At 39.0% G+C, this 22,054-nt stretch overlaps 2 protein-coding genes across 2 annotated transcripts; one reads left to right on the forward strand and one right to left on the reverse strand.

The window, feature by feature from the left end:
- Nucleotides 1–14,351: 14,351 nt before the first annotated feature.
- On the reverse strand, nucleotides 14,352–17,635 carry LOC134491598 (small ribosomal subunit protein uS12). The gene is made up of 4 exons (XM_063295458.1): nucleotides 17,537–17,635; nucleotides 16,690–16,849; nucleotides 15,160–15,280; nucleotides 14,352–14,765 (listed from the first exon to the last, which is right to left on the reverse strand). Exons 1-4 carry the CDS (start codon nucleotides 17,538–17,540, stop codon nucleotides 14,619–14,621), a joined length of 432 nt encoding a protein of 143 aa, XP_063151528.1. The 5' UTR covers nucleotides 17,541–17,635; the 3' UTR covers nucleotides 14,352–14,618.
- A 367-nt stretch (nucleotides 17,636–18,002) lies between these two features.
- LOC134491597 (small ribosomal subunit protein uS12) lies at nucleotides 18,003–21,557 on the forward strand. The gene is made up of 4 exons (XM_063295457.1): nucleotides 18,003–18,085; nucleotides 19,460–19,619; nucleotides 20,592–20,712; nucleotides 21,384–21,557. Exons 1-4 carry the CDS (start codon nucleotides 18,082–18,084, stop codon nucleotides 21,528–21,530), a joined length of 432 nt encoding a protein of 143 aa, XP_063151527.1. The 5' UTR covers nucleotides 18,003–18,081; the 3' UTR covers nucleotides 21,531–21,557.
- The last annotated feature ends 497 nt before the right edge of the window (nucleotides 21,558–22,054 follow it).

The raw sequence follows: 22,054 nt of genomic DNA on the forward strand, positions 1-22,054 counted from the left end.
TGGTTTCAGTTTTGATGCTTCTCAGAGAACCACCAGAAAATGAAGCCAAGTTTCATGCCAAATTAACAATATTCTTCTCTCAGCAGGAAAATGCACATGAAATGCTAAATATGCCTCCAAATGAAGTATTCCTAACTCTGCTAGAAACTTAGTGGCAAGAGTAATTTCCAAGCCTTTGAAAAGCTAACACAGAGAGATAATCAGCAAGCTTTTTGGTCTTGGAAAGCAAATACAGTAGTAGATGGGTCATAAAGAAACTTTAGTTTGCTCATTGAAGCATTCAAACCATGTGGGTGTATGATTAACACATTCAGCACTGAAGCAGGGACTATGGCCACATTGAAAAGCTCCTCTTGATATTGTACATGCAAAATAACACCTCCCCCATCCTTCCCCAGCATTTACACAAATAGCATTAATCGCTATCAGGATTTCATGTGTCCAGGTTTACACATGAAAGCCCTCTCCCACATCATAGACTGACACTTACAAGACTATGGATGGAGCACTTCAATGGGCTATGCTCCCCATTTATACATGAACAGCCAAATACATCATCATTGGATCTAGGAACATCCAATGTATTTACAAGGTTGTATGGTTTTTAGGACGCAGTGGCTCTGCGGGTTAAACCGCTGAGCTGCTGAGCTTGCCGATCAGAAGGTTGGCGGTTCGAATCCACGTGACAGGGTGAGCTCCCGTTGCTAGTCCCAGCTCCTGCCAACCTAGCAGTTCGAAAACATGCCAATGTGAGTAGATTAATAGGTACCGCTTTGGCGGGCAGGTAACGGCGTTCTGTTTAGTCATGCCGGCCACATGACCACGGAAGTGTCTACGGACAAACGCCGGCTCTTCGGTTTTGAAACGGAGATGAGCACTGCCCCCTAGAGTCAGACATGACTGGACTTAATGTCAAGGGAAACCTTTACCTTTACCTATGGTTTTTAGAAGAGCTTGTATTAAGTATCTAAATATATTTAGAATAAATGTTTAATCAAGCATCAAATCACTGTAGTTCGACATTTGTTGGACCATTTTATACTGCAGAAAGCAGCCAAACATAACATTTCCCTGTGTCCTATATCTTCTGTATTTTGGTCCATAGAGCAAAGGATCAAAATATGCAGAAGATATCCAGAGTTTCATAGAACTTTCTCAAAATCGGAAAAACAGACACAGGAGCCTTCAGGAGCAGTGGACATGGGAAAGGGTTCCTCATCTTTTCTCTAGCAGCTGGAGGAGGGGGCAGCAGTTCTTTAAGTCCCTAGATATTTTTCCCTTCACATAGAAAAACAGATTGAGAAGAGGCAATTTGGAAGAAAAACCATTGGCAAGGCAAAGGGTAAGTATTTCTTCCCACCTGCATGCTGCCTATGTGGATGGTTTCTGACTCCAAAATCAAAATCCCAGAACATGCAAACACTGTAAGACTGAGTGCTCGAGGCATCAGTGACCATTCAGCAAAAGACCATATAATGACACCCATCTATCCACCATGCAACTGTGAGACTAGGCTGAATCTGCCATTACCTAAAGATGGAGCAGACACATACGCAGAGAGGACAAAAGCCAGGAATAATCTTGTCTAAAAGATCCCTTCAGGGAAGTAGATAAGAAGGAAGCAAGTCATTAAGGAAACAAAGGAAAAGTGTCACCTGAACCAGACAAAGGAAGTTGGGCCTGAGCACATGGAGGACCAGCCCCCAATCCCATCTACAGCTACCGAACTTGTGAATCAACAAAGCAAGGACTTTTGGGGATAAAAGGGGTCCCAAAGCCAGCCCACTCCTGGACTTGTCTTTGGATCCAGACTTGGCAGCTTCTGTCCCTCTAGCTAGTGCCTGGCAGCTTAGTTGAACGTGGGTAAGTGTGGATGAGTGTGTGTGTTTGGGTGTGCACACACGTGTGAGAAAGAGCAATGTACCTTGTAACCAGTAAAGTTTTGCTGTTACTTTAAATTCACTGGGTCTCCGTGTATTTCGAAGAACCTGTTGTGCCTCAGCGTTCAGTTGGAAGTGATTTGTGAGTGTCCCTAATTACTTCCCGGCTGTTGACCAGGGCGGTGTGTCTTGTCTGCTCAAGCTGCACCCATCTGGAAAACCCAGGTAGAAAGCAAGGGGGGCTGACAAGATCCATGTGCCTCAACAGGCTGTGAGTCTGTGAGTGATTGACCATAAGCCGAACCTGGGAGCTTGTGTGTGTAACACAACCTTGTTGCCAAGAATCATTACTGAGTACAGAGAGTTAAGAGGCCCTTGAGTAATGCCATGCCAGTGGCTTTGCCATGATAAGGGCATATGCTTTTACTATAAAGAAGCAATGTACGTACATCCATTCAATTCATAGAACTGTCTCTTCTTCCTGAATAGGTTCAGGATTCTGGCAGGAGGCACACTCATCTTTTCTAAACTGAAGTGCCAAAGTATAATTGTGACAAAGAATGGTTTATTTTTTAAAGCACATTTGCCAACTCAGGTGTCAGTAAATGAAGAAGAGGGATGAAAGATTGCTACTGAAACTTGATGGGAAGGAAATGCTAAGGTAAAAAAAGGGAAAGCTGTCTGTGGTTTGTGGGCATTCATTTTATAAATGGGCTCTCTAGAATATTTCTTTATTAATTTAAAATGGCTCACAACAGTAAGAACTTTAAGCTGAACCCCCAAAATATCTAGTACATGAAATAGTATCCAAAAAGCACAAAAGCAGCAAGAAAAGATATTTAAAATATTTAAAACAGAAATAGATAAAACAGCAAGGGGGATAACAAACTGAAGGCCTCTGAACTTCCAGAAGGTTGTTAGTGAGGAAGTGAAGTTCCAGAATTTTGATGCAACTGCCAAAATATTCTCCAGTCCTATGCTTTCCCCTTCAAATAAGAATTGTGGCATAGTCCTAAAACCCAGGACTATGTAATCACTAGAAAATGGCAATCTTGAACTGAGGCAATCCAGATTAAATTTACTATGTGACATTCATTATATCCATTTTGGCTTACAGGATTAAAAAAGGTGAAAGATGTTATAACTGCTTAGAGTATATCCCTTTGGGAGTAGTGTCACCATGGAATGTGATACTCATATTTTGTGTCTGGTCAAATAGTTTTCTGACATTTACAGAGCATTTTAATCGATGTTTAAATACTTTTAAAGTGTTTCAAATTTTATCTTTTACAAAGATAATGCCATATAGACTGGCACATAAATCCTTACATAATGGTAAAGACTTCTTCAAGTTAAATTCAGCTCCTAATTATTTCATGGACACTTTCATGTAATTTTTGTGGGAAAATATGAAAATGGTTTCCATTGCCTTTTTCTGGAATGTTTATTCAATGTCCCAACCCAGCATGCCGCCCACAGGTGTCCAGGTGGTTTCCCATCCACATACCAACCTGGTCTATTGTTTAGAACTTTATTTTTTAGACTGTATAAAAATGAGTATCTATGTTCCCATATAGCCATTTTTAAAGAAAAGAACAATTTCATGTTGTGAAATTGACCAGCCTTCACTAGAACTGTGCAGTTATATATTAGCCCCAATGCTTTTTTAAAACTTTATTTTAGAGTTGTGGAATACAAAAAACCATACATCACTGACAAAGAAAAAGATAAGTAGTAATTGTACAGTGAAAAAAGAAAACCTAGATATATTGCATGATAAAAATAAACATGACAAAAGAAAAAATTAACAGAAAAAAGTCAATTAATAACTATAGATAACAATTTTCATTTAATTTTATCCTTATGCTTATTAAATCTAGATTATACAACAATGTATTACATCATCTTCTCATTTTTAGAACACAGTGACTTTTGAAAAAAAATAAAGGTAACAAATTCATATCTTGGATCCTTTCCTTAAAATCAGGAGAGTACATTTCTTTTCAATTATGAAAAGTCTTCTTCTTTGCTGTGCCCCAGGCTCATTAAAGACAAAGCTCTTGATGGGATGACAAATTCCATGTTTTAGGAATTTGGTTCACCATCACACTGAGATCCTTATATATAATATTTCTTCCCAAAATTGTACTGACATATGTAGTCATTTGAAATCCAAACAAGGCTTTAGCTGGATACGCGCAAATCATATGAATAGCAGTCCCAACACATCTAAGTACCACCTTATTAGAGAACGCTGGATTAGGCTAAGGTCTTTCGTCAGCCTTCTTTTTATTTTTATCACCAAAAGCATAGTGGGAGTCAGGCACAGCTCTGTATCCTATCCAATTCTGTTGTCTACCAGGAATGAACTTTCATGCCTTCTTCTCTCCATGCCATCTCTTGCCATGTCCTTTGTAAATGTGTTTTATGTGTACAGTAGCTACATGTATGAAACAGGTGATGGGGAGAGGAGAGTCATGTTAAGTCATAATTCATTTAAACTCAGGAATCAATTGAGACCAAGGGGATTGCAATCCCTGTTGTCATCATTAAGCAAGGGTCGTGGGTCATAAGGCAAGCACCTCCTCACAATTTCCTCCTGGTTTCCAACAACCAAAATCAGTGGGAAAGCCAGAAGGAAGTCGCAAGCTGGCAGGAACTTGTAGGTAAGTGGCTGCTGCTGGGTGGGAGCATGTGCATGAGGTTGCGCAAGTGGCCTGGAAGGGTGTGTGAGTGGTCAGGGAGGCACAGCACAAGTGCAACGAAGCTCAGAGAGGGTGCAGGCAGCATTCGTTCAGTGTCCTCAAAAACTTTGAATGGTTGCTGAATGAGTGATCGTTAACCAAGGACTACCTGTACAGAGTTTCTATCCCCCCTCCCCTTGTCCCTTTCATTGCAAATTCTGAATAATGCTCAGTAAAGATTTTTGCCATAATAGGAAAAATCAATCTAAACATTTCACAGAAATCATTGTCCATAAATAGCCATGATTCATATGTTATGAACTTCAAGAAAAAAAAATCTAAATGTAAACATTAACCCTCTTGATTTATCATATTTATCTGTGTATAATACGTGTATCATTCCTATTCTAATTCTCCCAACAGCCAAACTGAAATTGGCTTAGCTGTATGAACAGCTTTGGAATGGTTATACTCTGGTCAATTCCTAATTAAATAAGATTATATGTATAAAAGATTGTAAATGCTTAATTACTAGATGGCTGTCTATTAATAAGATAAGACCATCTAGACTGGTTGTTTGGAGAGAAGCTTAGATAAATGGTTAGGGTCTGAAAAACACTACTGTACATACACACACACACACACATACACACATCCCATTATCCAATTTTTGGTATAAACAGCATCAAGCAAAGTGTAGTAAAGGAGCAAAAAATAGTAAGCCAAAGACATTAAATGTAGAAAACAAGGGCAAGAAAAGGAAATATATTTCCATATTTTTCTATTCTTGCTCCCACCATGTCCATACACTTCTTCCTACATGGCCATTTCTTCTTTAAACTTCTCACCATTCTCTTTTTGAGGATTTCATCAAATCCTGCCAACTATGACTTTCTTGGTCTTTTCTGAAGCTATTTTATTCTTCCTTTCAAATATTTGTTTCTGTAATTCAGTTCTTGTTCGTTCTGTTTATTTTACTAAACTACCTAAACATACTTCTTTCCTACTGGTCACTGGCTTTTGCACAGTCTGCACTTTTTCATCACCTATTCATTCTTGATCCTATCTCTTCTTGCTTTACCACACCTACTTCTTAAGTACACTATTTCCATTGCATTCAGCTTACTTTTGTGTTTCTCATAACATACCCAACTCTCTTCTGCATAATGTGCAGAAGTACACTTTTATATGCTGTATAATCACTTTTACTTTTTTCAACAAGCATTCATTCCTTGTGAAGAGAGCAAATGCTATCCACTATCTTTCTACATATATTCGCTTGTCTTAAAATTTCTTGATCCATTTCCCCATCTTTAGTAAACATTCTACCACCTAGAATCCATTTAATTGTTCTAGTTTTCTGCTATTTTTTTGTATAACTCATAATTGGTCACTCCATTTTCCCTGTCAAACACAATTACTTGGTCTTTGATACATTAATTTTCAGATCCATACTCCTCATGCATCATACAGTCTATCTAATATTCATTGCAAATCATTCATGTTCTCAGCTAACAATAGAGAATCATCTGCATATAGAAGTATACACATATTAATGTCCCTAGCCAACACACCTCTTATGTCACCACAAGGATTCCTTATTTATTTATTTTGCCACTGCCCATCTCCCCTGAAGAGAGGGACTCTGGGCGCGAAGAGAGGGACTCTACCATAAATACAATAACTAACCAAGGAAGAAGCACAGATCCTTCTCTTATTCCCTTCTCAGTTCACTAAGAATTCCATTTATTCTAATACATGCTTTACTTGCATCACATACCAATTTTATCATATTCAGCAATGAACCTTCAACTTTGTATATGTGCAAAATATTACATAGTACAAACCTATTCAGATTTCTATATGCTTTCTCTAAATCCTCATGCAGTAAACTTTCTCACATTCATATATTTCTTAGTTACCTGCTGAAGAGAGGGTAATTCTGATCTTCACAAGCCTTACCTGGAATAAAGCCACAATGTCCTTCACAATTTTTTGCTCCTTGTCACCTCTCATACTTTTTGAATCAGAATTTTGACAGACACCTTCATAAGCCCACTTAACAAACTAGTTTTTTGTATACACTTTGCTCCCTTTCCCTTTGTTTATGAGAAGAACAACATTCTTCCAACCATCAAGCACAGATCCACTCTGCACAGCCATTCCATAAACAAACCACATCTACAGTATATTTTAGTATTTTTCCAGTTATACAATCTATACCTGCAGCCTTAGCATTTTTCAACATTCTCACACTATTTATGACTTCATTTTCATTTTTTTCTTGGATATTAACATTTATATCATTTGTTTCAAATGCACTCTTTAACCTAGGGTTTCTCAACCAGGGTTCTGTGGCACCCTAGGGTTCCACAAGAGGTCACTAGGGGTTCCCTGGGAGATCATGATTTATTTAAAAAATTATTTCAAATTTGGGCAATGTCACATTAAAGAGGTAAGTTTCATTCTTTATTTTTAGTTTAAGAACACTGTTAATGCAGATATACTGTACAGGCCTACACATGAAATGAATATAATAATTTTGTAATTTCTGGCCTATATTTGAGCCTGAATGTGCAAGGGTTCCCTGAGGCCTGAAAAATATTTCATGGGTTCCTCCAGTGTCCAAAAGTTGAGAAAGCTGCTTTAACCTATTACTATAATTCCCATACAAATTGCTAAAGTACTATTTCCAGTATTCCACCATTTCATCCCAAATTATTTCAGCATTTTATTTTTTCATTCCATTCATTCTATAGAAGGTTCCTGGTTCAGCCCTAACCAAAATAATGTATGATTTTTGTTAAAATAAATTGATTATGTGCCATCAAGTCATTGTCAACTTTAGCAACCACATAGATTTTCTCCATGCTTCTATCAAAATAACCTTGCATTCTTTCTGCCACTGTTTCCATTAATCATTCCTTGAACTCTTTGACTATACTGTTTGCAATATCTTTTTCTTTCTTTATATGTTAAATACATAATGTTAAAAAAGACTTATTTTTATTGACCTGAAGACAGCTTTTTATTTTAATTGGGTTTGTAGTGGGAAATGTTAGTAATACTAATCTAAATAAATTACTTTTATATCCAATTCAAAATATTTCACTTAAAGTTAAACTAATCACAGCTTAGACTCCATATGAATCCATACCTTGAGAAATCAAGCTTGGGTATGTTCTGGCTCTTTCTTGTTCAACATGTTAATGAAATTTTGTGCAATTTTTTTCACCTACAGTATATTGGCGACAGAAAGCTTGCACTCTTGATGCGTCCACATGATATGGTTCTTCTATACCAAACACAAAAGTTATTGGAAAGTTTGGGCACTTACTGTAGAACCAAAGACCTGGTGATAAGTCAGTCATAAGAAAACAGAATTTGTTATTTTTTGTGTTGGAGGTGAGGGCTAAGGATGCATAGGTGGCAAATTGCACAAATGCCATTGAACAGGACAAGCAGTCAATACCTAGGAGTATTGTATACTGGCTCAGGGTAACTTTATATAAAGGCAGCCAAGTTAAAGGGTAAGCAGGTTAATGGAATGGGTACAAACCTGGTGGAAAGCAAGTGGCCCCTGTGATCAAGTTCATGAACTCTAAATGTCTACCCAAAATATTGAACACATCACAAATATGGGGTTCAGCATCACTAGTAACTTTTACAGTATTGAGAGTTGTACTTTGGGAGAACCTAAGTGTACAACTGTTTGATTCTTGAGACTGGAAATCAGGACCTATTTGGAGATCTTTACCAACTAGTACTTTTCATTACTGGTTAAAACAAAGAAATGACCAAGTATTGCCTTCCTGAAATGTGCCTAAACGGTTAGCTAGCTACAAATTTCTGTAAAGGTCATACCTGGCATTAGCATATGATGCTGTTGCTGCAGAAAATTGAGTTCTTTAATACTTGGTGATGGCCAAATATGATGTTAAAACTCAGATCCATGATATTTTAATGTAAAATGACTTCATGCAGCTTAGGACAACAAAAAGACCATTGGTTACGAAGTGCTTTTCCAAATAAAAACATTCAGGTTTGCTCAGCCTTAGGAGACCACAACAGCCATAGGTGTCAAAGGTAATGAAACCAAGAATCCCCCCAGCGTCCACTTATAATTTGGAGACTGCACAGGGGGGAAACAGTCAGAAGAACTTAATGTCAACAGATTTTTTTTTTCATTAATAACAGATTTCCTGAGAAAAATAATACATTGAATCAGTCTGTTTGCCATTCAGATTCTACAGGATGGTGCTGTCAATCTTTATGTCAATGGTGCCTTATTATACAAAGGCAGAAGTACCAACTAACAAGGTCTACACAGTGCAACAACGAAACCAGTACCAAGCCCCTCTAGAGAAGAGAACTTCTTCCCTGAAAACATCAATTTCCCCAATGACTTTTGCAATAAATTAATTTCCACCCCTATGACTGACTGTCCTAACAGTCAGGAATCACACTGCGAGGAGGAGTAGGTCTCTAGTGTTTATTACTGCTACATAAGACCAAAAATCCTACCAAACTGAAGAAGCGTGGGAAAACCCAGACAGATAAACCCCAAAAGTTAAGGCGGGTCTGATCTGTGTCTCTTTGAATGGCTGCTTAACTCCTCAGTACTATGCATGCGTTTTCCTCCCTGGATAGAGGCCCCCTCCTGCTCGCCATCAGTACTCATGACACTGACCATGCCAAACTCTAAGGATTATTAAGTGACAAGAGAGAGGAACAACTACCTTGCATTTCATTCTGAACCTAATATCAGAGCCCAGAACTGGAGAAATTCTGCATCCCAGAGACTTAAATACATATTCAAAAATACTATAATAAAGCTTATTTGGAAAACAAATTTAATGCATATAATTAGATAAGACATCACAAATCACACACATGGCTTTTTTCCCCTTGCTTGCATTTATGAGCCAATGATATAACCCTAGGGTAAAGGTAAAGGTTTCCCTTGACATTAAGTCCAGTCGTGTCCGACTCCAGGGGGCGGTGCTCATCTCCGTTTCAAAGCTGAAGAGCCGGCGTTTGTCCGTAGACACTTCTGTGGTCATGTGGCCAGCATGACTAAACGGAACGCTGTTACCTGCCCACCGAAGCGGTACCTATTAATCTACTCACATTGGCATGTTTTCGAACTGCTAGGTTGGCAGGAGCTGGGACTAGCAACGGGAGCTCACCCTGTCACGTGGATTGGAACCGCCAACCTTCCGATCTGCAAGCTCATCAGCTCAGTGGTTTAACCTGCAGTGCCACCGTGTCCCTTGATATAACCCTAACTCTAAACTAAATGCTACAGTCCACTTTAATTCATCAGCTAACCAAACTGGTCTGATCTGGTCTATCTGTTCAGTCATGTCCGACTCTCCGTCACTTTGTGGATCAATGCTCTCCATGCCTTTAGTTCCATCAAAGTCATTCCAGTGTCCCTTCTGATGGCGTCAAGCCAGTGAGTCCTAGGGCGGCCCCTTCTTCTTTTACCACTGACCAGTCCCAGCGTAATTGTCTTTTCAAGTGAGTCGGCTCACATAACATGACCGAAGTATGACAGTTTTTGTTTGGTGATCTTGGCTTCCAGGGATATTTTTGGTTTGACTCTGTCTAGGACTTCCTTGGTGGTAATCTTCACTGTCCATGAGATGCATAGTAGTCGTCTCCAGCACCACAATTCAAATGCATTTATCTTTCTCCTATCTGCCTTCCTCAAAGTCCAAGTTTCACAACCATACATAGCTATTGGAAATATGATCATATTAACTATTATTAACCAGTAATAATCCCAACTGCATTTGGTTGGGAGGCTGCTATCTTTATTCTTCCAGATGTTATTTATACTGGTCATTGCTGTTCTTTCAAGCGCTATATGTCTTCTGATCTCCAGGTTGCAGTCACCCTTTTGATCAATTTTAGAGCCAAGGAAGTTAAAACTCCTTTACTAACCAAACTACAAATCTCTTAATACAAGCACCTGCCCATTACCCTAAAGGCACAGCTGTGAGCCTCCCCATCTTAATCTGACCTGCATTTTAAGGGTGAAACAAAACACATCTCTCTGTGCAACTCTTTTCCCTTCTATAATTGTAACTTTCTTCAACTCAAGCCCCTGGGGAAATATCTGAGATTGATTTATGTTGCACAAATGAAATTGTGTATTGTAGCCCAGAAAACAAGAATGAGATTGCATATTTTCTAGTAAACCTGAATTTGCACCATTGTTCATATTATAAGCTTCATTTGTCTTTTTAAAATTTCTTTTTTCAATATCATCAGCACTGTTTCTGGCTGTATGTTTTACACCTACACCATTTTATTTATATCTCTATTATTAACAGTTTGGAAGGAAAGGAAACCAAAACACTATGGCAAAGAGAAATGCAATAGAGACTGGTATCTCATAGCTTTTGAGTTTTCATTATAAGATCATGTAAAACAACTGTTTATTTTCCCATGTATAATACAGTTTTATCAAGAGAACTTCTATTGATGTTAACAGCCCTGCTATTAAGTAAATGGTCTCAGCATCCTAAATGCTGAAACACTTCACCTGTGATTTGTGCAATGTCAAAAACCAAATAACTCCCTAATCATGAACATCTGAATGAGAAATCTATATGGTTACTATCCTCCAAAGCACAAATGTAAGCCTTTCATTCAGCTGCCCCCACACTTTTTGCACACACTCATAGAATCACTGACCTCCTTTCCATTCTTCCAGGTATTTGGTCCGTAGATGCTGAAAATCTTATGCAGAAAAGGAGAAATAAAAATCTAAAAATTGCACTGCTTTCCATTGAGAAATAAATCAGATCCTCCAGACCCAGCACATCTGTTCATGTGTATCAAAGAAACAAGAGCCAGTATTTTCAGCAGCCAGAGACAGGCAGCAGAGCCAACCAATAGGAAGCAGTGCTGAGTACCATCTGAGCTGTCATGTATTCTCTGTGCAAAATAAGAGGCTGTCTTGGACATTTTCTTCTGAACGTACAGTCACCTTCCTTTTGTGCTTTAAAATTCATATCAAGGAAGGATTAGATGCAGTTGAATACTTGAAGAACTACTGAGAGAAGAGATATCTTTTAACAGAAGTATATTTTAATACTACAGCTGTCTAAATTAAGGCTACATGTTAGCAGTGTTATGCTCATTCTGCTGTACGCATGGAATTGAAGTATAAGTAGTTTCATCACTGAATTGTTTCTTTATATTTTCCTACTCTAGAGATTATTGAGAAGAAAATTCTTGTAAATGGATGAAAAGTGGATTTCTAAAAATGAATACAACCACTCCTTTTTAGAAATCCACTTTTCTAAACTATTGGGGATATCTCCTGCACAAAACAACTGAATAGCAGGGTATTCAGAAAGGTCCAATGCAAAGATTATTTCTATATTCTGTGCATGGAATAGGACTGGTGGCACCTGAATGGCTTTGCTATCACTTTCCATGATCCAACTGGCATCCCTAACAGACAAGAATAAATTTTATTCCTTCCCATTAAAACACCTTTGTCCTTTCTGGTGGTCTGAGTGCAAAATGAGGTAAGACAACATCCTGGAGCTTGCCAAGATGATAAAATCAACCAGTCTCTCTCTCTCTCTCTCAATCAGAGCAAAATTGGGCAGTCTAATAGTTTGATTAATCAATAAATATTTGAATGAGATTCAGAAAATACTGTATGAAAAATACTTCGGTATGTTTCAGAGCTCATGTTTCTGCCTGCCAGTGTGATCATGAAAGGAAGGAATGGTTATGGAGACAAATCAAATTTAACCTGAAAATAGTTATTTGGTAAGTCTTACAATGAAAAATAAGAAAAACAGAGATGTATCATACTGTATTAGCAGCTGACGACAAATGAAGGCACAAATGAACAGACTAAATTATATTTTGGACACATACATGTCAACCTAGCTCTCTTCAGAAGTATACTTTCTGGGAAAAGTGAAGGGAAGGATGACCAGCAGCAAGGTTGATAGACTCAGTACAACGGCAACAAGTGCACCATTGAGAGATCTGAAGAACCATATTGAGGACAGATCATCCTATGTGGTCACTAAGAGTTGACACCAACTTGGTGACACATAATCAATCTCTTTTGTAAGCTGCTAGCAATTGAACCAAACTGAAATCAAAGTTTTAATTGAATACATTGCCATCTGCAGTTTTAGACAATCCAAATTCCTCATGCAATACCTCAAATGGATTAAACCTTAACTGGAAATAGCACCTAGTTACCTTATCAATTTGTTGCATTGTAGCAAGCTGTTTCTTTGGCTCTTTGTATTTCCCAATATATTTGGGAGGTGCATCTCTCCAGTCACAAGCATTCATGAAGATAGGAAGTACATGTCAGATGGGGAAAAGGGACACAAACTTTCCAGACCCAATATATAGCACTTATTGTCAGTTTATAGTTTATAGCTTTGTAAATCATACATGTACAGTCCTATAAAGACGATTTCCAACTGAGTGTAAAGAAAAAAATTACTCTTTTCTGGGCTTTTTAGATTCTAGTACCGCTGTCAAACTGCCCTTGCTAACATCTGATCTACAAAAACTGTCTCTCTTTCCACTAGCCAGTTCACACCGGTATCTTGGGTCTTGCTTGTTCCTGTGGAGTTTCCAACTGTGGAGTCCTCCTCGATACAGTATCAGAAGTCCATACCATACAAAAACAACTTCAAGAATACCCAACAACTTCCTCCTTTTTAACTCTACTTATGTGATCAGATGCTGATTTTCCTTGAAATTCTAACTTTGGCTAAATTATTCCTACTACATCTTTTGCCTAAAGTTTTAAATTCATTTTTTGCTCCCATGCAAGGATGTCCAATAGGGTCCACAAGTACTGTACCTGGAATCTGCTACGAAGTTTGGGGCACAGAGGAGAGAATTCCAGATGCTGCCCACTTTCATCTGATACTTTCAAATACACTACAAAGAACATGTGAATTATTTCTTGCACAATCCACTACCATCTTTACTTAAGTCTGTTTTCAATATTAGTTTCCTGCTCAGCGAGCACAGGCTTGTAGCCCTAAGTGGTTTGCTTCATGTCACGCTATACCTGGACTATCTTACTGAATCACAGCTTGGGTTGCATATATCACTTATAATGGGTAAAACAGCTTATTATGCTAGGTGAAAAACAAACAAAAGAGCAAGTTTGTGTGTAGTGGTTAAGGCATCAGGCTAGAAACTGGGAGACTGTGAGTTCTAGTCCTGCCTTAGGCACAAAGCCAGCTGGGTGACCTTGGGCCAGTTGCTCTCTCGCAGCCCTTGGAAGGAGGCAATAGCAAAGCACTTCTGAAATCTTGCCAAGAACACTGTAGGTACTTGTCCAAGCAGTCACCAGGAATCAGCAGACTAGAAAGCACCAAAATACAAAGTACCTTATAGCTTAGAGCAGGACTACTGTGAATATTAAAGCCATTTTAAAAAGTCATTTTAAGTGGATAAAAAAGTTGACAACTAATATATAACCAGTGTACGTAACGGGCCTGGGCTAAAATTGTAATTCTTTTGAATTATGGTGGCTTTTTCTGTTTTGTAAGGTACTTGGAGTCATGAAAATAAGCTGATTTTATTTCCTTAAATAAATGGTTTATTCTGTTTACCCCTGCTTTATGCTAGTGTTTAATAGCTTAATCTTCCCTTTTAATGAGAAAGCTAACAAAGTTAAGTATGAAGTAAAAATTAACGCTTTGTCCCTTTGATTAAATACATCAAAGAAAATAGTTATTTAACAATGATTAGTATTACAAAATAAATTTTAAAATTTTCATTTTCTTGATGCAAAATGGAGCTTTATTTACAACACAAGCTGTACTCAGATGGACGCAAACTAATGAAGATCTCTTGAACTCAGCAGGATTTTCTTACAATCAAAGCAACTCTGGGACAATCTGTAAGAATCGACTCAAAAGCATCTTGAGAAATTTATACAGACACACATTCTGGGCAAGACTCCATTTTATAAAATACTCATTGGGGAAACCTTATTAAGTAAAAATATTTCTCAGATCCATTCACAGCATCACAGGAATTATGATCTGGGTCTCTCCTTCTTGCCTTTGTACAGGGCTAGCAGGGAAACATTGGCTACTTTGACGACTTTGAAGCGAACTCCAGGAATGTCACCAACAGCATGACCCTTCCGACCAAAGCCAGCAACCAGGACTTCGTCATTCTCCTAGTTTAAAACAAGAAAGCAAGAAATGCTTGATGACAACAGCATAATCATACTTTTCCAATTTTTAGTTCCAAGAAAAAAAAATGATTTAATTCAATTAATCAATTCTCCCCTTCAGTTATCTGCTGTCCTGACTAAGCAAAGACCACACCAAGATGAGGAGGAAGTCTCTAGTGTTTTATTACTGCTATTGTAGACAGAAAATCCTACCAAACTGAATAAGCATGGCAAAACCCAGACCGATAAACCCTAAAACTCAAGGCGGGTCTGTTCTGGGTTTCTTTGAAGGACAGCTCAAATTCTCTAAACTATGCATGCGTTTTCCCACCTGGGCCCCCTCCTCACCATCAGTACTCATGACAGGTGCCATATTACATCCACCGAGCGTCTTTACCTCAATAAAATTCAAACAGCCATCATTGGGAACAAAAGCTGTAATCTTCTTGCCATTCTTGATCAGCTGAACTCGGACACACTTCCTGATGGCAGAGTTTGGCTGTTTAGCCTCTACGCCACTGAAACATGAATTGTACAACATGGATGCTGTTACGTTTCTAAAGTGTAGTAATAATGCTTAGTAACTAATTATACAGTCTTCAGGTTCTCAGTTCACCATCTTAAGGTCATAAAATCGTATTAGATTGATGCTTCCCATATTCAAATAACAATAAAAACTAAAGCACAATTTACAGCTTGTCCTATTTAAATAGATTCATAGCACAATCCAGGTATCCTTCCATCTCATTTTTACTATTTTCTGTGGATTTTACTCCAAGTAAGTGTGCATAAAGCTAAAATGTTAATTTTACTTACTGTAAGAAAAGACTAACTTAATAATTATTTAAGTATTTACACAGGTAAGGCTATAGTTCTGTGCCCACTTACTTGGACAAACAAACTGATGTCTGACTTCCATGGGGTTTGTTTCTAAGTAAGTAAGTAGATACATATAGGACAGTATCCTTAGGCAAAAGGTAATAACTGGTTATTTGTTTTAGAGATTAAAAGGAAATAAACCTAACACTTAAAAAGATGGAAAGGACAGATTAAGGCTTGGCTCTATGTAGACCAGCAGTTCTCCAAGTGTGGTCTGGGGATCCCTGGGAGTCCCCGAGCCCCTTTCAAGGGGTCCACAAAGTCAAATAAATGTTTTTAAATTATTCTATTTTAATTTCTAATACAGTAAATATAGCTACAACCCACATAAACCAACGCTCTTTGGGGTCCTCATCATTTTTAAGAATGTAAAGGGTTCCTGAGACCAAAATGTTTGAGAACCGCTGATATAGAGTAATGTGTATTAGTAAAGGGTAAAGGTTTCCCTTGACATTAAGTCCAGTTGTGTCCGACTCTAGGGGGTGGTGCTCATCTCCGTTTCAAAGCTGAAGAGCCAGCGTTTGTCCATAGACACTTCCATGGTCATGTGGCCAGCATGACTAAACAGAACGCCGTTACCTGCCCACCGAAGCGGTACCTATTAATCTACTCACATTTGCATGTTTTCGAACTGCTAGGTTGGCAGGAGCTGGGACTAGCAATGGGAGCTCACCCCATCACGCGGATTCGAATTCAGCAAGCTCAGCGGTTTAACCCGCAGCACCACCGCATGTATCAAAGACTAATTTCTAATTTTAATTGGAAACAGAACATTTTAAAAAAACTATGCTAAGACAGTAGCCTTAAAGGTCTTACTCTAAACAAATATGTAAGTTTTATTATGGACTTTTTGAAGATATAGGTACAAAAACATTCACTTCCAACAAACATGCAATTGTCTCTATAAGGCTGCAATTCATAGGGAGAATCAGGGGTACCCAAGTACCTCTAACAGCAACAGTCTAATAAATGCATAATTCCACACTGCTTTTGGATGGCCACTGCATCTTATAGTTTCTCCACTTAACAATGGGGAGACCTCACTTACACTTTTTCCAGGACAATTCCTTTGGCATGGGAAGCTCCCCCAAAAGGGTTGGCTTTCAATGCAGTACCCAGATGGGCCTTCTTGTATTGTTTGTCATGCCACTTCTGTTCTCGGCGGTGACTGCGCAGCTTCCTGGCTGTACGAAGTCCACGACACTTGCCTAGAAAAAAGGAAGTTTAGGGATCAGAAAAAGAAGAGTTTTCCTGGGATTTCATCCAAACGACCTCATTTCAACAGGTGTTACTATTGATTTGTGTTTTTTAATTTTCATGCTGTTTTTATTTTGAGGTCAATAGACGATCCTTCATATTTTGGGGACATTAACTGCCATGACAAAGAAGCTACTTGCACTCAGACCTAGTTAATACTTGGATGGGGTTAACTAAGGGAAAACCAAGGCTGCAAACTAGATTAAAAAGTGTTTTAAAAAGGGCCTGGAAGAAAGCAGCGGAAAACTCCATCTGAGCCCCTGCCAGGAAACTGAAGAGGCGTGTTCAGGAAAATCACCAGAGGTCGAGCAAGGCTCAAAGGAGACTTCTGCAAACGATTTAAAAAGACAAAAAACTGACTGCAGAGAGCAGTATGGAAACAGACAATAACGCTCAGCGTTTTAATGCTCGGATTATACACACAGACACACACACACGGATGAAGGTCTGGTAAAACTAAACTAAAGAGAGGCCGGCATCGACACGTGGAGCGACCCAGATCAGCGCCGCAGCCCTGCCAGGACACCGACCAATGGGGATATTGGCGTCCCCTTACAGCGCCCCGGCCCCGTGCCCAGACACCCGAGGAGGAAAGGGCCGCTCATCCCGCGCGCCAAAGAAGCTCCGGCTCCGCTCACCCATCGCGCTGCCATAGGCCGGGCAGAGGACGACAAGAAAGGCCCACAATCCCGTGCGGCAGCTCTACGTAACGGTGGCAAAGACCTCGCTCGGATGGACTTCTCCGCGCCTGACTCCCCTATCTTTTACTGAGGGAAAAGAGGACGAACGTCACCGTGGGTGCGGGAAGCTGAGCAGACAAAAAAAAATCACAAAGCCGCTGGAGTGTGATCCTAATAAATTAGAGATGCCCCAAGGACACACACAAAAGGAGACTCCCACAGAACCAGGATTTCTGTCTTCGCAAGGGAAGCCACCATCCCGGCTATAATCCTTCAAAGGTGATTGGAAGTGTACTGTTTCTATGCTTGAGAGAGCGAAAGCCCGTCAGGAAGGGAGCCGCTGCCAACTAAACTTCCCACAATGCACCGCGCCCCACCTCCCTCTTTCCTACTGCTTTTAGGCAGGCCCTCGGATAGACAACTTTTTCCCGAGAAGGGGGGGTCCTCGAGGCCGGTGCATTCTGGGTCTTTCTTTTTCCTCCTCGGGGTCCGAGAACGGCACGATGGGTGAGGTGCTCCGATTCGGGGCGTCGCATTACGGCTAAACAGTAGGATGAGAAAGACCTCAGGGTAGCTGAGGGCTCTTGGCGGGCGGAAAACATCTCCCCCCGCCCGTTCAGCGCCCTGAGGGCTTTCATTGCTTGATCTTTAAGAACTGACCACGCGACCACCCTTGTGGGTTCCTAACATCAGTCCATCGGAGCTTTACGAATCGATAGAGCTCCCTGTTACGACATACTAACAGCGATGGTATATTTAAAAAGCCGACCAGCAGGAACTGTCTACTCGGAATCTTTGGGACTACATTTCCTAACCTGAGTTTCTAAGGATGTATTGGAGTCCAACTCCCATCTTCCCCAGCAAGCCTAGCCAAAGCTGTGCTCGTTGGGGATTATGGGAGTTCAAATTTAACAGGCTTGAAGAGGAAAAGGTTCTAGGAGAGCGTTTCCCAACCGTAGCAACTACCTGATGTTAGCCCTTCAGTACCCAGAATTCCCCAGCCAGCATAGTCACTGCTGAGAATTCTGGGACTGGAAGTCCATACTTTTGCCCAGTTGCCACTAGGACATTGGTTCTGGGACAGCATGAAGCTGACTGCCACAAAAGGTGGAGCAGTTGTCTGGGAGCTTTCCAAAAGCATATAATTGGCTGCTGTAGCAAATGGTGTGCTGGACTAAAAAGATTTAATTGGAATTAGTCTCAGCACCCATTAAATGTATATGTATATGCACAAATCTAAAAAAGTATATTTTTCAAAAATAGTTAGTTATGTACTATAAATACCTAGTAGAGTTTATGAGCTGATTAGGTAAGGATCTGGCTCTGGATTATGCTCTTGGAATTCCACAATCTGCTTTTGAAAGGTGGCCAAAATAAACCATTAAATGATTGTTACATCATGTTTGGTTCACATGATGAGATTTGGTTACAAAATTCAGACTTTTTGTCTTGATAATTTTAACGCTCAAATTGCCATACAAACATTTGTTACTAGGTGAATTATGAATAAAATAAATAAAATTAAAATAAAATAAATTGGGAATGTGTTATGAAATAAGGAAACCAAATTGGAACTCCTAAGGTATATTATGTGTGTGCACACATACAGGGGACCATGATTGGGGCACAGGGATCTTCTAAATTTTGTTTATAAGGCTTTAGCATAAATTATCTTATTTTCAGGTTTTGTATGCTATGGTTTGTTAAATTTGTGCAAAGAATCCTGGATGCTGTATTAGAAAGTACTGTGTAAAATTTTAGTGCAATTTTTATCAAAAAAATGAATCCTATAAATCCTACTTAAATATGGAGAGTTGATCAAGGTCCAATTCTACATACTTAATGATTGCTTCTAATAACTTTTACTGTACTGTTTTATAGGCAAGTGTCGTGGGCTTCGTACAGCCAGGAAGCTGCGCAGTCACCGCCGAGAACAGAAGTGGCATGACAAGCAATACAAGAAGGCCCATCTGGGTACTGCTTTGAAAGCAAACCCTTTTGGGGGAGCTTCTCATGCCAAGGGAATTGTTCTGGAAAAAGTGTGAGTTTCACCAAGAATTCATTGGATCTTAATTTTGACTGAAGACATTTACCCTATTTCCTGTAAAAAGTATTGTACTATTTAGTAGAACTGATAGATGGATTAATTACAATTGTTAGTATGTGTGGCTGAGTAACATGGTAAATACATCCCTGTTCCTAGCCCTAGGCAAACATTGGGAATCTTTGATTTTTTAGTTTTGTAATCATAGCAGTACTTTAGGAAATACATTTTGTTAAGAATACAAATATCAAATACTGGGAATTTTTCCTTTAAGTTTAAATCTGGGCAAAGTATAACTCGATACTAGTTTTTCTGTTGAAGACTTAAATTACATTAGGTATTACTTAAGAAAGGTACAGCTTTGTTCCATGGACTTGCTCACTGTGCCTGGTTTGCAATTCATTATTTGTGTCATAAGTGAGACTTCTGGGTTTTCATGATCATTGTTCTTGTTTGAAAAATGTGTGTGACACATTTTGGTCACTTCCTAGCTCAGTGAATTTCAGTTATTTCTTGTATACAGTCCATGGATAACAGGGCTTGAAGTAAGCTCAGCTTTCCAAAGACAGAGAGTCTCCAATTCATCTAGGGGAGACTTCTGATCTGCCAGAAAATCTCATTGAAGGAATGGAAAAGATAGCAGTTTCTGCTGCAATCCTTCCCTAAAAATTTGCTCCAGAGATTTGAGGGACTGTCTGGAACATTTGAAGATACAAAGAGAAGAAATCTGCAAAGATCATCTCCCCTTTATGCCAGCTGGAATGTTCTGAACTCTAAGAAACACTCCTCCCACCAGTGGAAGAGAAGCTGAATCTGACCCATGTCTGAAATGGTTTTGCTTAGTGGGAAGCGGAGGGGATTGCAAAATGTGCCTTTATTAAATAAAATGTTTTGCTATCCTAGCCAAGAAGATGTGGAGATTCTGATGATAAAAAAAAATTAAACATGATTTCATTATTTTCATTTTAGTGGTGTAGAGGCTAAGCAGCCAAATTCTGCTATTAGGAAGTGTGTCCGAGTCCAGCTCATCAAGAATGGGAAGAAAATAACAGCTTTTGTTCCCAATGATGGTTGTTTGAACTTCATTGAGGTGAATAACCAATCTTTGCTCTGTATAACAGTAGGGAATAGCAATGTGTTCTCACAATAATTATGACCCAGATCCTTTATAAAGTATTTCAGATGTGATGTATGTTGGAGAAAAAAAACTACACAGGAGATTCTCAGAAGTTCCAGGGAGGCACCTACTTAAAAAATGTCCTACCTAGAAAAGTACAAGGATCAACTAATGGTCTCCCTTCCTTCCTTATATACACAAGCATACATGCTTCTAAAGAGAATTTTTTATTTTATTTTATTTTATTTTCAATTTTTATCACTGCCCATCTCCCCCGAAAAGAGGGACCCTGGGCGGTTTACAATAAAACTAAATTCAAAGAAAGAGAAGAAAAATTGCTAGTTGGCTGTATAGGAAAGGGAATGATGGACCCTGAAGGAACATTTTCCTGGGGCTTAGTATAGTGGAAAATTTGTATTGGGGCCATAAACTTGGTTTTCTAGTTTTCAGATTTTTCTCAAGAAAGGAAAGAAAGACACCTCGAGTTTTCTTTTTTCCTGTTACTTTGCTGTGTTGCTTCTCAGATTTAAAAAAGAAGTAATAGATCTTGTTTATGTGACAAATGAGCCTCCATAAGAATCATGGCTGTTACGAAGACATTTACTAAATTTTTATTGAATGAAACTTGCTTTGTTGAATTCTAGGAGAACGATGAGGTTCTAGTTGCTGGCTTTGGTCGAAAAGGACATGCTGTTGGTGACATTCCTGGAGTTCGTTTCAAGGTTGTCAAAGTGGCAAATGTTTCCTTGTTAGCCTTGTACAAAGGCAAAAAGGAGAGACCCAGATCATAAATTTTATTTTGCTATAAAGATAATAAACATTGCTCTTGAGAAATGACCATCTACTTTCATTGTGTTGGCTTTTGTACTTTGGACATTATGTCTTTTGTATAAATGACAGGTTCAGTGTCCGTAATAATTAGGTTGATTTTCTGCAAAATTTCCAGTCACATTGGGTTTTGTGGTACGTTACCAGGATGGTAGGTATTGATTAAGACTTAGGAGGATCAGGTTCAAATTGACCTCATTCATGGAAGCTCACTGGATGACTTTTGGCTAGTCATAATTTTACAGTTAACTATGTCAAAGGGTTGCCATGGGGATTGGAGCTTGGGGTGTCTTGAGCTCCTGAAGGAGAAATACGATAGAAATCTAACGAACAATTTTAGGTTTGATGAGATATGCCCTTGAAATACGTTTTATTCTAGTTTTCTAAGTTGGATCTTTTTTTTATTAGCCTAAGGGTTACATTTTTTTGTTGTAGTGGTTGGTTTTGGTTTTTATTTTCTACAGTCGTTTTGTGATGGGAAGATGTT

The sequence above is a fragment of the Candoia aspera genome, chromosome 2 (assembly GCF_035149785.1).
Source record: "Candoia aspera isolate rCanAsp1 chromosome 2, rCanAsp1.hap2, whole genome shotgun sequence".
Lineage (NCBI taxonomy): Eukaryota > Metazoa > Chordata > Lepidosauria > Squamata > Boidae > Candoia > Candoia aspera.

Excerpts from the sequence above, each read along its gene's own strand:
- LOC134491598 (XM_063295458.1), bottom strand. Across the intron at positions 15,281-16,689 it reads GGAATTGTCCTGGAAAAAGT|TGGCGTAGAGGCTAAACAGC; the intron begins GTAAGTGAGGTC and ends TTCATGTTTCAG. Across the intron at positions 14,766-15,159 it reads GCTGTTTGAATTTTATTGAG|GAGAATGACGAAGTCCTGGT; the intron begins GTAAAGACGCTC and ends GTTTTAAACTAG.
- LOC134491597 (XM_063295457.1), top strand. Across the intron at positions 19,620-20,591 it reads GGAATTGTTCTGGAAAAAGT|TGGTGTAGAGGCTAAGCAGC; the intron begins GTGAGTTTCACC and ends TTTTCATTTTAG. Across the intron at positions 20,713-21,383 it reads GTTGTTTGAACTTCATTGAG|GAGAACGATGAGGTTCTAGT; the intron begins GTGAATAACCAA and ends GTTGAATTCTAG.